General features: G+C 44.4%; 1 protein-coding gene across 5 annotated transcripts in view; it reads left to right on the forward strand.

Moving 5' to 3' along the window:
* GPM6B (glycoprotein M6B) overlaps positions 1 to 15,036 on the forward strand; it is a 99,937-nt gene that overhangs the window by 56,451 nt on the left and 28,450 nt on the right. Inside the window, exon 1 of one of the 5 annotated variants that reach the window (XM_015848386.2) lies at positions 14,726 to 14,940. The exons of 2 other annotated variants lie outside the window; for them this stretch is intronic. In XM_015848386.2, the coding sequence (XP_015703872.1) occupies positions 14,880 to 14,940 (61 nt within the window). In that variant the 5' untranslated portion in view covers positions 14,726 to 14,879. Of the gene's footprint in view, positions 1 to 14,725; positions 14,941 to 15,036 lie in introns of those variants that run through there. 2 more of the 5 variants (XM_015848358.2, XM_015848394.2) reach the window with 2 other exon arrangements.

Below are 15,036 nucleotides of genomic sequence, written 5' to 3' on the forward strand. Positions count from 1 at the left end.
GCACTATCACTCCAAACCAAGGTGGATTATACAGGTAATTCGGTATGTTCAAAGATCTGTTATATCAATTGACCTCTGTAGCTTAAAGAGTCATTCAGAAATCTAGGCACACACTGCAAAATATCAATAAAGTAGTTTCATCGCCTGTGAAAGAAAACATTCTGGCCTGGTTTTTGAATTAAAAATACACCTGTTTTACATTTGTGAAGTGTCTCAGCAAACACAAAAAGACAGTCTATTTGGTTTATGTACTTCATTTTGCAGCACTCTGTTGTAATAGTATGTTTCTGAGCTAAAACGTGCTTTCCTTTATAATCTCCATCACTGAGATGCATATAATCTATTTTAGATAGAACTAAAAGTTTAAAATTCAGGCAGAAATGTGGTCCAAAGTAGAGATGGAGGCAGAAATTCCTTCTCCAGTGCCTACTGTTGAGGTATAGAACTTCTTCCCCCACATCTCTAATTTTAGGGTTTACACCTGCACTGAGAACCAAAGGCTTTTCGAAAAGAAAATGACAAGTTGGGTAGTAGAAATTACACAAAAAAATCAGGTGGGAATAAAATAACTGCTTTCTTTTCTCTCTCTGTAGCAATTTTGCTTATCTGCTTACCTTTCAGTGTGCAGGGTTTTATTCTGTAAGATTACAGAGGACTTATTTGCACATGATATTTCAGTGATATTTATACTGGCTTGTAGAGGTGGAAAGTGGGGATGCTCTATGTGTTGTTAAAATATGTCTTTTGGGTCCTCAGGAAAAATCTTGAACAACAGCTACCATTACGGACTAGCATGTCTAACATTATACCAAATTCTTCAAAACTGGGGTAGAATTACAGTTGACTTCAGGTCTTTTGGGCCTTACCTCTTTGGTTGTTGTATCTTGGATTAATGGTTTTGTGTGCATGTGTGTCAGTACATAGAAACTCTGGAGCCATTTTTCTTTGAAATAATTGGAAGTTCGATTGAAAGTTAATCAGCATCTGTGGTAACGTGACAGTATGGTTATATTATAGGTAGGAAATAGAGTGTAGCTTTTTGGAGAGAGAAGGGTTTGTATGCTTTCAGCATGCAGGCACTTGAATGTTTCTAGAGTTCTTAAACCTCAGAGCCACGTTTCTATAAGGAAGGCACTCTATAGTAGGGCACAGGATATTTCGCCCCTCTCCAGTTTGGGATCAGCTTCTGCAGCTGGGACCAATGTCCCTGAATAGCCTTGAGAAGTCCAGTATATTTGCAGATACAGGTATGAGTCTGTCTGAGTAATGGGGCTCTGGCATTCGTAGCAGAAATTTCAGACTAACAAATTTCTACCATGTCCTGAAAAGACTCAAGATCACCTCTGTCTTAACTTGATACCTTCAGTCTGATTCCCCCAGTTAGGAAACTGTTTAGAAGGCAGTAAAAAATAGTAACAATTTAGGAAGTCAATTTTACATGAGGGACTCATGTCACTTTGTGGCAAATCAGTCTTTTTTGATTCCCAGTATTCAGGGGGGTTGCTTTTATATGACATTAATATAGAAAACCAGAAACTATTTCTGCTTAGAGAAGCAGGCATAGCATGTCCTGAACATTTTCTATGGCTTTCTCTTCTCACTGCAAGCTGAAGCGTGAAGCATATTCTGAGATACTTGGATGTTGTTCACTTGCACAGAAGAAAATAGCAGTAGGTGGGATACTGCAAAAGTTAATAGCACTTACTCAATGTGGAGGTGAGAAGATAGTTTTGCAAGATAGTGACTCATTATGCTGAAGTGAATGCAGTGAGTGTGGTTTTATTTTAGCTTAGATATCATACCTGTTGAGGTCCGAGGAAAAGCAAGCGAACCTTTGGTAGCGGTGGTATCAGGGTTCAATAGCCTGTAGTGATCTGACCTGTCAAATCCCATCCCATCACATGAGAATACAGAGCGCTCTTTCTGGGGCTTTCTGAAAGGAAGAGTAGTGCCATTGTTTGTAGGGTGCTGTCCGGTGCCAGCATGCCACAGCAGATGGCAGCATGTGCGGTACATTTATCATGTGCCTGGATCTAGCGAGTATGAAGTAAAACTGGAATTCAAGAATATATATCCTTGGTTGGTAAGGATTGTGGGATTGTGGTCAAGTCCCTTTGGAGCATTTGCAACACAAAATGTACTGTTTTACCCTGTTATGACTCCTTTCACTTCTCTCCATTTTCTTCTCCAACATTTAATGTCTTCCAGTCACTGGACTTAATTTTTGTTTCTCAACCTTTTCTTTTCTTGATCTGAATTCCAAGTTAAGAGAATGTTTTTCCTAAGGTTTCAGTTAATACACCCTATCCCTAAGAAGCCTAAAATCCTGTTTCTGAGTGCACTGGATTTCTTAGCAGGTGCTTCTCTTGCTGCCTTTTTGTGACCCGCAATAATTGTTGTAGTGCAGGTACATCCATTTGTAAACACAGCTGAAATCTCTTTTTATTTAACTCTGTGCCAAGCTATCACAGCAGTTGATTGAACAACACTTCGAGAGGATCCATCTCAAAAAGAGTGCTTACAAAGTAAAGATGTGCTCCTCTTTGTATGAGTGAGAAAACCCAATAATTTTCCTGCATAGATTGCTTTACTACTGTAATGCATCTGTTAATGACTGAATAAAGGCCTCTAAAAGCTATCATAAATCTTCCCTCCTTTTGCTTTGATATGAGGCCTTTCTGTGGCAAACTGAGGCGGTCTGGTCCACCATTTTGATACCAAGCTGTGGAAAAAAGTGTTTCCAGCATTTAGAGGCAAATGTTGTTTAAAGCAAATGTGCATCTATTAGAGGTAACACAAAAGCTCTGTTTTCTTCTGCTGGAATTAAGAGATGGAAATGCCTCTCCTACCAGGCAATGAGGGGCTTGATGAAGCCCCTGTGTTGGCACCCAACTGGAGGGAGCACAGTACTCTGAGTCCCTTTGGCACATGGATCCCTGAGAAGGAGCTGCTCATCTAGAGTGTCTTGAGTGTTGCCACTGAAGGAAGCAAGGAGTACAGATGATCCTGACCAAAGGACAGGGTAGGGGTATGAACAAAGCAGGTATTTTTTCTACAAGACCCTTTCTAAAGACTTCAGGCTCTTTTCTCCTGGGCTCCATCAGGAGAGGGGTGGTCAGCAGGGATAGGGAGGTGATCGTCCCTCTCTACTCTGCTCTTGTGAGGCCCCATCTGGAGTACTGTGTCCAGGTGTGGAGCCCTCAGTACAAAAAAGATATGGAGATTTTGGAAAGGGTCCAGAGGAGGGCCACAAAGATGATCAGGGGGCTGGAGCACCTCCCCTATGAGGACAGGCTGAGGGAGTTGGGTTTATTCAGCCTGGAGAAGAGAAGGTTGCGGGGTGACCTCATTGCAGCCTTTCAGTACCTGAAGGGAACTTACTCCCAGGAAGGGAGTAAACTCTTCGAAAGGGCTGATAATAGCAGGACTAGGGGAAATGGTTTTAAGTTGAAGGAGGGAAGATTTAGGTTGGATGTTAGGGGAAAGTTCTTTACTAGAAGAGTGGTCAGGTCCTGGAACAGGCTGCCCAGTGAGGTTGTGGATGCCCCGTCCTTGGAGGTGTTCAAGGCCAGGTTGGACGGGGCCCTGGGCAACCTGATCTAGTAAAGGTGTATGTTTGGTGGCCCTGCTAGGCAGGGGGGTTGGAACTACATGATCCTTGAGGTCCCTTCCAACCCGGGTCATTCTGTGATTCTGTGATTCTGTGATTTTCTCTGAACAATTTTCAGATCCACCTCACTTGCAAGCTGCCTAGGATCACAGTGGCGTTCTGCTTTTCTGCTGTAATCTCATGTTGTTAGGGAGCGTGATTCTTGTTCTTAGCAGTGCCATATATAGAAGATTACATAAATACCTTGGAAATCTTAGGGAAAAAAGAAATCCATGTAATCCGTAATTTTATGTCTTCCTCCTAGAGAATATTCTGTTTAACTTAGGAGAGGAAGGAGGCGGCCATACCTCTTCTTTACCATGAAAGCCACTGACTGGCTGCCTATTTGCCCAGCTGTTCTAATGAGCAATTACAGCCCAACACAGGGAGCTGAGGTCAATCTCTTCTCTTGGAAGTTGTCTCTCAAAGACGTTTTGATACCTGAGCACTTTGCCCTGTGCTGAATTAGTGTCATTTTCATCTCCTTCTCCCCGCCCTGCTTCTCCTTGTAGACGAGTATTGATTTTCTAATTTGAAGCCAGTTTGTAAAGGGGTTTCTGTATTGCGATTCGGGTCTGCTGTCTATGAACCTCACACTGAACCAAAGGATAATCCCAGTCTGCTGTGCTACAAGGGGAATTGTACCGTGGGTGCAGGAGCTCGTGTGGCTTTATGTTGGGCTGCATTCGTGTTTGTTGGCCTTGAGATCCTTGACAGCAGGTTCTATGGCAGCACTTGGGGCAGCCAAGCAAACACTCCTGTAGGATCCCTCCAGCACATGCATTGGTGAAAGCACTGCATGGAGAAGATGTTGGTCTTTTTTTTCCACTGAAGAATATTCTATACTTGTTTAAAAGATTTTATCCTCTGCAGTCCCTTCTTTTCAGAAAGTGAAAATTTGTTAAATGTGCTTGCGAACCAGGGAAGGAGGAGGGGACAGGACTTCAAACAGCGCTGCTAAAAACAGCCTGGGCTGCTTTTGTTTAGACTTTCAAAACGCAGCAGCTTAATGCCTCCATTGTATGGAGGGGGAAATATGCTAATTCGAAGCACATTTCCCATTAGAAGCCCTTTCAGCCGTGTCATCACCGAGATATGAAAGACGATAAAAGCAGGGGGGGTTAGAAAGGGGGGGTCAGGGGAGGCCTGCGCTGCGGGCGCATGGCCGTACCTCATTGTGTGTGGGGCTCAATGGGGCTGACGAGCCCAGTCACCCGTGAAGGCCCGCAGCCCAGGGGCCGGCCAGGTTCCCATGGGCGCTGACTGCCCCCTGCCCTGCCCTGCCCTGCCAGGCAGCCTCGCCTGCTCATGTGAAGAGAAATGCATCCATCACTGTTTGGCCTATGTGGAAAACATACAGGCATTGCTCATTTAAAACACTTCATGATTTATGTGAAAACCTGGCTTTTCCTTTTTCCTCCTCGTTCAAGTTGTTACGAGAGCTTTGAGTCTCACGTCTTGGCTCAGGAGTCTGACCCTGTTGGTCTGGATCTGGAGGGATGCTCACTTTACCCAGAAAGACCACATTTTCTGTTTTCTTTCTGACAGGCGTTGGTGTCGGTTTATTGTGGAGAGCTTGGGATTAAATGATCTTGAGGTTCTGGTGGTGTTGCTATGATATTTGCTTGGAGACGGTTTGAAATGGCAATGAGATTTTAGCTCTAGCTGTTTGTTTGGCTCTAGAAACCTTCCGTATACTAATGGTGAATTAAACTAAGAAAATGGGGGTTTGATTGCATTTGCAATCTGGTGATGTTCCATTTGCAGTAGAAGTATCTACTCCAATCAAAGACACGATTAGTTTAAATATTACTGGGGACCATAGCTGGAATTGTTTCCACAGAAATACTTTTAATGCAGTGGTTGGTCTTCTTGTGTACTACTTGTGAACAGGTAGGTGGGAATAGAGGATTTCGGTTAGGCTTGAGAAGTGGAGATCTTTATCAGCAGGCTGTGGGCAAGTCTGTGACCTGCAGTGTGGAGACCTCTGCCCCATGTCAAGCAACCTACCTTCAGTCACCTGCAGGATGGTCAACAAACACACTTATAGCACATTATTTGATACACAGTTCTTCATCCTATAGAGCGATGATTGCATCTTACCTCTAGGCTTGTGTATTGCTTCTGTCTTGTGCTTTTCTCCATCTTTTTTTCAATATACCTATCCCATCTCCATTTGCCTGGTTCCATAGCTCCCATCCTTTACTTCTCCAACTGGTGCAGAGCAGTGGGCAAAATGGCAGTGCTTTGGGAAACAGGAGTGGTGACAGTGAGACATGCAGTGTCTTTGTAGTACTGTTGAGAGGAAAAATACTCAAGTGACATTTTGTATCATGAGCGCAGAGGTCTCCAGAGCAGGCGTGTGATGATGATGCTTAGTGTTTACACTTCAGAAGCGCTAAGTGCAGAGAGACTGTTTTACAGATGTGCTGAAGCCTAGAGAAGGAGAATAAAGTGAGTTGGAAATGATGCTAGAAACAGGTCAAGAAAGCTAGATGGTGGTTGTCTTTCTCGTGTGTGACAACCTGTGGAAGTGATGACTTTGAGCTGTTTTAAAACAAGTGAATGTCATGTTTGGAAAGAAACTGGAAAACAAGGGTGTTAATGTCAGGTTAGGATCACTTAGAAGAAACTGTGTGGCTTTTGGAAGGGCCTGATGCAGTGGAACAGAAGGACTGGGAGGCAGGGATCCAGCTCTGGCTGATTCTGGAGAAGCTACTTCTCTGTGGTCCACAGAGGGAGCATGGGTGTGTGTGGCCATTGCTGGCTGGTGTTGGTGGCAGACCTCCTTTGGGGTGAGCTTTCCAGCATCCCACAGTCAGGGCCGCAGGATGGCTCTGCTGCTGAGCCACCCCAAGACTCCAAGCTCACCGCGCTCAAAAAGCCGGGTGAGACAAAGTGTTAGAAATGTATACTGTAGGGAATAATCCTGCCTTGGCAAAGGGGTTTTGCTTGACAGCCTCTCTGGGAATTCGGGCTGAAAGCTGCTACTTTGTCCTTAGCTCACCCTATAGCACTTTTGTCTTGGAGCTCGTTTTGTATGCAGGATCACCCACTGCTGCGATTCAGCAAAATGGAGGCGTGACATGATCCAGACAGAGCCCCAAACATGCTCCTTGTTGGCAGGTTAAGTCCTTCGCTGTTTATGAAGTGGAGGGTGGGTTTTTTTAATTATGCTGAGCTCCCTGGGTACGCACTTAACTTTCTGTGCGCGCCGGCGAGAGGCCTGTTAAACACTTGAGAGGCTGCTGTTTGTTGCCCACCAGCAGCCATCTCAAAGGCATTGTGGAGCACAGAAAGAGGCCTTGCTTTGTACATGACTAGGCTCCCAGTTGGTGCTGCTAGAAAGAGGAGACTGGGAAGGCTGAGATGGTTGGGGTTGCCTGGCACATATTTAGCAGACGAGTTAATTGGGTGCTCTCGAAGTGGAACTTGTTAACATCCTGCCGCTTTCCTAATGAGGATATCTGCGCTTGGAAAGAATATGGGCATTAATTGGGAGCCCTTTAGTTGGTGTCTTAACTGAGGGTTTCATGACCAGCATCTTGTATGTGAACAGAAAGCATATTTGCAATTCAGCAGGCTGTCCGTGGCTGCAAACATAACCAGGCCAGGATCTTTCCCAAAGTACAGTTTAATTACATTGGAATAGGAGTTTTCAGTAGCAGTGGGATAGCTACAGTAATGGTAACTTACAGAGCACTGAAACATTAGACACTGAATTTCAATATCTTGTACCAGTCATTATTTGAATGCTCTCTTTTATGTCAACATTATGACTGACTGCTGGATCAGCAGTCAGCTGGATCAGCTTTCCTAAAATGTTGTCACACAGCTGCTACACAATCCATGAGTAAGTCTTGAAGCCGCAAGCAACTTAGACAGGTGTTAGTGGGACGGTATGCTGAGGTGAGGGGCTCAGACACAGTGCCCTCACTGCTTGCTTCAGCTCTCTGTGAACTTCAGACAGATTTGTGGTTACTCAGTCCCCTCTGCTTCTCTCCCTCTTTCTGAAGCAACAAAAGCAAGGCAGTGCAAGGGGGAATGGGGACTTCCATCAGTGGTCTGAAGCCTTTAACTGGAAGAGACTGGAGAAGTGTGATGATTCTCAGCGGTATGTTCACTGTCTAGGTATAATACCTACAGCATGGCCGTCTAAATCAGTTTTTAGCCTATGCTGTGATTCCAGTTACACTGATAAGGTTTTCTGCTCACTATACAGATGCATAATCATATGTGTGTTTTCTTCCTGTGTGTGTGTATACTCACATGTAAGCTTTCTGCATATACATGTACATAGGGTTCATGCACAGGATCCCTCAGGAAATTCAGGAGGCATCTTCTTCCCCATCTCTCCCCAAGCCCCTCCAACATGGGGTACCTTTAATAACGAGTGCCTCTTGTTTCTTCTTGGGGAGCAGGCGGGTTTTGTGCTTCTTTATACTTCTCTGCTTTTTCCATGCTTTTTGAAAAGGCTGGACTGAGGCCAGGACTGAAGAACAAAACGAGCACTGAATAGATGAGAGATTGTAGGTGGGATGCTGAAGTCTATGCGAAGAGTGGGAGGGCAGTTTTCAAAATCAGAACTGGATGTGAAGTTAACACAGGATTGTCTGATTAAATCCAGCTCTGTGTAACAGAAGAGTAAGTTTTTTGTCAAGACTAAACTCGGTGAAGTTTAGATTTATAGATAGAAAATGAAAGAAAAATTGAATTTATAGCTGCTTGGTATGGATCCTGTCTCAAACTTCTGCGTGTTTTGAGACTAAGCAGCCATACAGTCAGGAGTGCATTATAATGACACACTTGTGCTGCCTCACACAACTGTAGTAGAAGGAACTCTTCTATAGGCAGGGGGTTGGAACTTCATGATCCTTGAGGTCCCTTCTAACCCAGATCATTCTGTGAGACATTGATGTAGATGTGCTAAGCTAGTGTGACAAAAGCACCTAGGATGCTATTTCAGTGCGTCCAACAATTAAGAAATTATTTTAAGTATTCTTTAATGGCAGCAGGATTTGCTAGCAATATTGGAGGAGGTGATTCATAGCAAAAGCAAAGTACATTGGGCTGTCTTCAGGGTATAGAATGAAGACAAAAAGTGAGAGCATTATCAGTTTCCTTCTGCACTGCAGCGTTCCTGCTTATGAAATCAGTGCTCAAGGCAAAGGGATGGAGAAGCAAGAATGACAGCTGAGAATCTCCTCTGTCATGAAAGTGACAGCACAAAAAAGAAGGTGGAGTGTGTGCCAAAATGAAGAACCTAGGCCTTAAAATGATGGAGGACTGCTTGAAGGACTATTGGAAGGCTTCATACATAGTCATGTATGTAAGGATATTGCTGCTGTGCAAATGACAAATGCATAGACAACTGGATAACTCAAACCCTGCTTTGGCTGCTTAATTATAAATTTAAAGGATTTGAATCCCGCTACACATTACATTTGCAGTAAATTCTGTGTACTGCCATTAAGTTGTTGAGCTGGGGAAGATGACGACAACTGTCAGGGCTGGTGCTCTGTGTGCTGCTTGCTGAGTGACAGCTGCTACTGGGGGAGATACTGGGTTATCTTTGCTTTTGTTTTTTTCATAGTCTTTGTCATAGCCAGGTGGTGTCTGCTAAGCCTTGTCAGTGTGTAAGTGTGAGGATGTGACTGCGCTTGTTTTCACTCGACAAGGGATGTGAGTGGCTATGAGGTGATTTTTGCTCAGCCCATAATACAGTTTGGATATCTGTTACAGCAAGCAGTGCGTACTGCAGGAGTCTCTCAGCTCTTCAGAATATCCATTACATTTCTGTCTGCTGGTTTTAGAAGTCCCAGGGGAGAGAAGATTTCATTGCTTCCCTTAGAGGCTTGTTTGATACCGGGAAGTTTGCCTGAAATTCAGTCAGTTTTCCCTTTCAACGGCATCTTCTTTTTATTATGTTAAAGTAGGTTTTCTCTTCTTGATATTTATTTATACTCTATTTACGTCTACTACTTTCACTTAACGCTTTCATTTCATTTCTATTTCTTTGTTCCTGAGCTCCTTCAACTGCAGTATTTATCAACGTGGTTGACAAATTGCTCCAATTAGTCAACGTGGTTCTGACTTTTCCCTGGTGCTGCTTCCTTGCACCAGAGTGATGCAGGATGTGATGCTACTCCAGATTAATTTCAAATGTGGTCCTTCTCAGTGTGGTTGGTGTTCCTGTGTTTTCTCTATCAGGGCTCTGAATTTTTCTTCCCCAGTCTGTTTTCAAATGATTCCTATACAAAAATACCCCACCTTAAGCTATTACTTCGGCTAAAGAAATAGTATGTAGCTTTTTTTCTTTGATTACTTATGTACTGTTGCTTGCTTTTCATAAGCAGAAATGGATTTTCCATCTTCTTGAGAATTTCATCTACTTTTGCTTTCATTTTAACCTTGATTATGGCTCTTGGGATTTTATCTTTGGTAGCTTTCACATCTCTGCCACTTGATCATTTTTTGAGACTAGGACTTGAAGCTTAGATATTGGAAAATCTACATAGAACTACCTATTCAATCTGTAAGGTTTCCTTTTTTCTTTTTGTTACAAATAAAGCCATCTGCCTCTGTTCCAAATTCAGGCTGTTTACTGCCTATGATTCTCTCCAGTGGTGACAACTGCAGTGGACCGAAGCCGCGATCCAGCTGGATGGTAGCAGGCCAGCCAGAGAAATGGATGAAACGCAACAACAAAACGTCATATTTGCAGGCCTGCTGCCAGGTGTTTTGCTTGGCAAAGTCACTGCTGTTTTCAATGTGGCTGGAGGAAAGGGGTTGTAGGACTGGCACCCTCACACTGCTAAGCTCTGTTCACCCTCCTGGACTACCTGCATCTGTGAACTCAGCAATTTCCTTTGCTTGAAAAGATAACTCTCCAGGCTTAAGCATTTAGTTTTGCCTTTGTCCAGAAATCCAAGACCGCAATTCCTAACTGCAGCGCGAACTCATATTTTTTAGTGGCCTGTATTTTATGCTTTGGTAAAAGTGCAGGTGTCACTTTCCACTGTTAGTTGTTTCTTTCCACTGTTATTTGTTTATGAGATCATTAATTAGGATTTTATTTTCCTAGTAATTTAACATGGCTGAAGAATGGGTCCCAGATTATTTCTCTTTAAGTAGTTGCTAGGTACATGACTACTGTACAACTGCAAGCCTGTTGCTGTGCTTTAATTTTATCCATGTGAAAAATTTGATTGCTTTTGTGTAAGCACTGAGAGTTGGTTTTATAACCAAACCAAGGTTAACTGCTCTAAAACACAGAAAATCACAGAATCATAGAATGGCTTGGGTTGGAAGGGACCTCAAGGATCATGAAAATCCAACCCCTCTGCTGCAGGCAGGGCTGCTAACCTCCAAATCTAATAGCAAACCAGGCTGCCCAGGGCCCCATCCAACCTGGCTTTGAACACCTCCAGGGATGGGGCATCCACAGCCTCTCTCAACAGCCTGTTCCAGCACCTCATCACTCTCATAGTAAAGAACTTCCCCCCCCTGACATCCAACCTAATTCTTCTCTCCTTCAATTAAAAACCATTTCCCCTTGGAAAAAAAAAAAAAGAATCAGGTTTGAACACAGGTAGTTACACTGAGACACGCCAAGTGACTGCTTGTGTGTTTGTTCCTTCCCTTGAATATTTTAAATGCTTTCTAAAACATATATGCTACGAGTTGCCTTTAAAATAAGTCGTTTGGAGTACACCAGTCTTGTCTGAGGGACAGGCCTTGCATTTTACCTTTAGAGTCTCATATCTCATAGAATGATCTCAAACAGTTCTTGAAGTATGTGGGAACACTGTTACAGCTCCGTGAAGTCTCTGTAGAAATGGCAAATGTGCTCATCTTAAACTTTCTAAAGAATTTTCAGTAGCTTATGATAGAGCTCCTTGGCCTTCAGGAATGTAAACTATGTAGATTCAGCGACATTAAAGATAGGTGTTCAAAAGAATTAGCATCTGAATGGAATTGGATTTGGAACAGAATTTTAAACTTGTGAGGTGGTGCTGCTTTAGTTGACTGAGCAAAGTGATTAAATGTCTTCTATTTTCCTTTTAACTAGATAAAATGAAGTAAAATCTCTCTAATGCTATTTTGCAGTAAATGTCATTTGATTTGCAGTGCCTTCATATATTTGCTCCACTGCTGTTCTTCCTGGGGTTATGTCTGTCAGGCTTCTGAATTATTTCCCCCATGTCTCAGTGATGTTCCCCACGACCATGTTCTTTAGCAGCAGAACCCTTTCTTGGTCTGCCCTTCTCATTTGCGTTTTTATTTTGATCTGCAAATGAAATGCAGGGCTGAACTCCTGAAATGTAATGAGCCACCTTTCTGATCGCTGGCAATCTAAAATCAACCTGGCTGGTACAGCAGGTTTTTGCTAAGTATCAGTCTTTAAAGACTTCTTTTTTTGTAATTCCTACCTCTGTGGCATTATCTTTTGCCATTCAGGCTTGGTGTTTCCCAATCTGATCTCACAAAAAGGATATACCTGATGAAGAGATGGAGTGATGGTGGAGACAACTTGCTGGCTCAAATTAAGACTTGATGCATGAGATTCAGACCCCTGTTTGCACTGGAGGGAGTAGTGTATGCTTTATATCTGCTTTGTTATCAGACAAGCAGGAAGATTAAGAAATGACTTAAGATGATAAGTCCTTAAACCCATTGTGTGATCCAGCAACCAGGAAAGCAGCCAGCAGTGGGAGAGAGCGTTACACACAGGCACCTCTTAAAGCCTCTAGAGGATGATTTAGGAGAATTAATGCTTCTGAATAGACTATATTGATAACTTCTGAAGTCTTCTGTTCAAGCTCTTGTGAAGTTAGGTTTGGTATTGTGCACTTTGTTCTGCATTGCTTGCTAAGGGAAGAGGTTATCATGGGAGAAGGTAGGGGAAAATAGTGTCCTATCTGCTCTGAAGTCTTGAGCCTGCCCAACAAAATCTGCTTGCCAGCAGGAAGGAGTATAGTTGTTTGAAGGTGTAGGTCTCACTGACCTAGAGAAAAAGGGATTGTTAATGGGTTTCCTTCAAAGGCAGAACCAAAAGTCCTACCAAACGTATTTTCTGTGCATGGGCTGCTATGTGTGCATTGCAGGAGACTGGAAAATTAAGCCTCGCACCTGGAGTGAGGTTTCTGCTGGTACTGCTGATCTCATTACCTGCAAAAGCCCAACACATGGATTCCTGAAGAAACTTCATCTCCTCTACAAATTAATCCATCCTGCTTGTATGGAGTTCTGCTGAGACAAAAGCTGTGATCCTGTACTCTTCCTTTAGGCAATAGGCAAATTCCTGATAGTTATCAAGTCCTGGTGCTATGCTATGAAATCTTAAGATAAGTGAGAAGTACAAGACCTGTTGTTGGCAGGATTGGGACATGGTATGCTCATTACTTTGCTTTGGGAGTTGCTGCTCAGCTGCTGCTGTGGTGACAGCGGCAAGAGAGGAAGATTGTGTGCTGGTTTCTTCTGAAAGGGAACTTTCTCTAAAGGCTGGGTCTGAGGCTTTTTCTGCTTGTCACTCAGCATCTATAGAAATAAAAATGCGCAGCAAAATTGTGGGTGTAGGAACTTTAGTCAGAAAAGGCTGAATTGCAGCTAAAAATTTTTGGACTGCTTCCCTCTTCCCACTCTCCTGGTTGAATCTGTTATATGGAACATGCAGCTTGAAGGTTTTACAGCTTCAGCATTTGCTGAATCTGCCCAAAGACTTTGCAGCCCACAGACTGAGCTGCAGAGGCTGTGAACCACTGAAAACCACCAGATTACAAAGCAAATTACTCCTTGGGTGCTTTACTACACTGTCTGCAATGAAGGGTTGGCTTGGGCATGTCTGCACTGTGCAGCAGGACTTGCTATTAGGCCAGAGACAAGCAGGGTTATGGACAAGGTAATTTGCCTTAATACGGTGCCTTAAATATGTTGGCTTGGGTTTTGGAAGTTAAATAATACTTGCATGGGCCTGGGGAGTGCCTGATGCTGCTCCTGGCTTTGCTGGAGGTAGGGGAGTGATCAGACGTGGCCTTGTTGGCAGTGATCTGCTCACTGAACAGAATAGCTGGGATGGGTCCAGAGGAGGACCACAAAGGCTATCAGAGGGCTGGAGCACCTCTCCTGTGAAGAAAGGCTGAGGGAGCTGCATTTATTCGCCTGGAGAAGAGAAGGCTCTGGGAAGACCTTGTTATGTCCTCATTAAAGGGAACTTATAAACAGGAGGGAGACTGACTTACACAGATGGTGGTAGGACAAGGGGGAATGGCTTTAAACTAAAAGAGGTGAGATTTTGGTTAGATGTTACACAGAAATCCTTTACTCAGAGGTTGGTGAGGCGCTGGCACATCTGTCCATAGAAGCTGTGGTGCCCCATCCCTGGAGGTACTCAAGGCCAGGTTGGATGGAGCCCTGGGCAGCTGAGCTGGTGGGGGGCAGCCCTGCCCACAGCAGGGATTGGGGCTGGGTAGACCCTTCCAACACAAGCCATTCTATGCTTCCGTGATTTTCATTCTTGGCTTTAGGTCTTAAACAGTAGACATCCTTTTAAAACCCCAAGCTGGGTTTCTTTTAAACATTTTATCATTTACAGTATTGCTCACTGATCTTAGGTCATGCAAGCCTGCTGGGCTTTTTCGGTGTTTTCCTTTTTCCATTGTGCTTTTGAGTCAGAATTTAGGTTTTCCTTACACACATAGGTGCTCTTGCTCTTATCCCTCTCACACACATGCTTATGCCCTCTGTGAGCAGGGCTCAGCCAGGGAGGAAAACCTGACATTTGGCTTTGCTAACCCATTCCTCACGAGGGCAGGGGGTGTGTGGGATGAATCAAAATGCACGGTGTGACGGCTGGCTCCCACGGGAAAGTGAGCCCCAAGGCTGCTCACCGGCCTGGGCACTCCTTGTAGATGCTGTCTGGGGGCTCCTTTCTTCCTCACCCCCTCTGCCCTCGCCGCTGCTAACAGTGGGGAAGGGGCACCGGGGGTTCTCTTATATCTGGGGCCGGTGGTGACGTACAGTGGAACGGCGACTGGCACAGCGCCGGGCGGGCCAGTGAGTGGAGCGAGATCGAAGCTGACAAGAGCCTGGGCGATGTGGAAGGGGCTGTGATCCGCGGGAGGGAGAACAGAGGCGCTCCATCGCCGCTGCCGTCAATAGGGAGCGGAAAGGGAGGCGAGGGGAAAGCGCCTGTGCTGGGGGGCGGGGGGCGGCATTTTTGGTGGATGGTATGAAGCCAGCCATGGAAACTGCAGCAGAGGAAAACGCGGAACAAAGCCAAGAGAAAAAAGGTACCCGGGGATCGAACAATAGCCTGTTTAAATCTGCTCGCTGAGGGCGCTGAGAGGGGATGGGGCCAGTTGGGTCACTTTTGAGCAGGGCTCTGA

The sequence above is a fragment of the Coturnix japonica genome, chromosome 1, assembly GCF_001577835.2.
Source record: "Coturnix japonica isolate 7356 chromosome 1, Coturnix japonica 2.1, whole genome shotgun sequence".
NCBI lineage: Eukaryota > Metazoa > Chordata > Aves > Galliformes > Phasianidae > Coturnix > Coturnix japonica.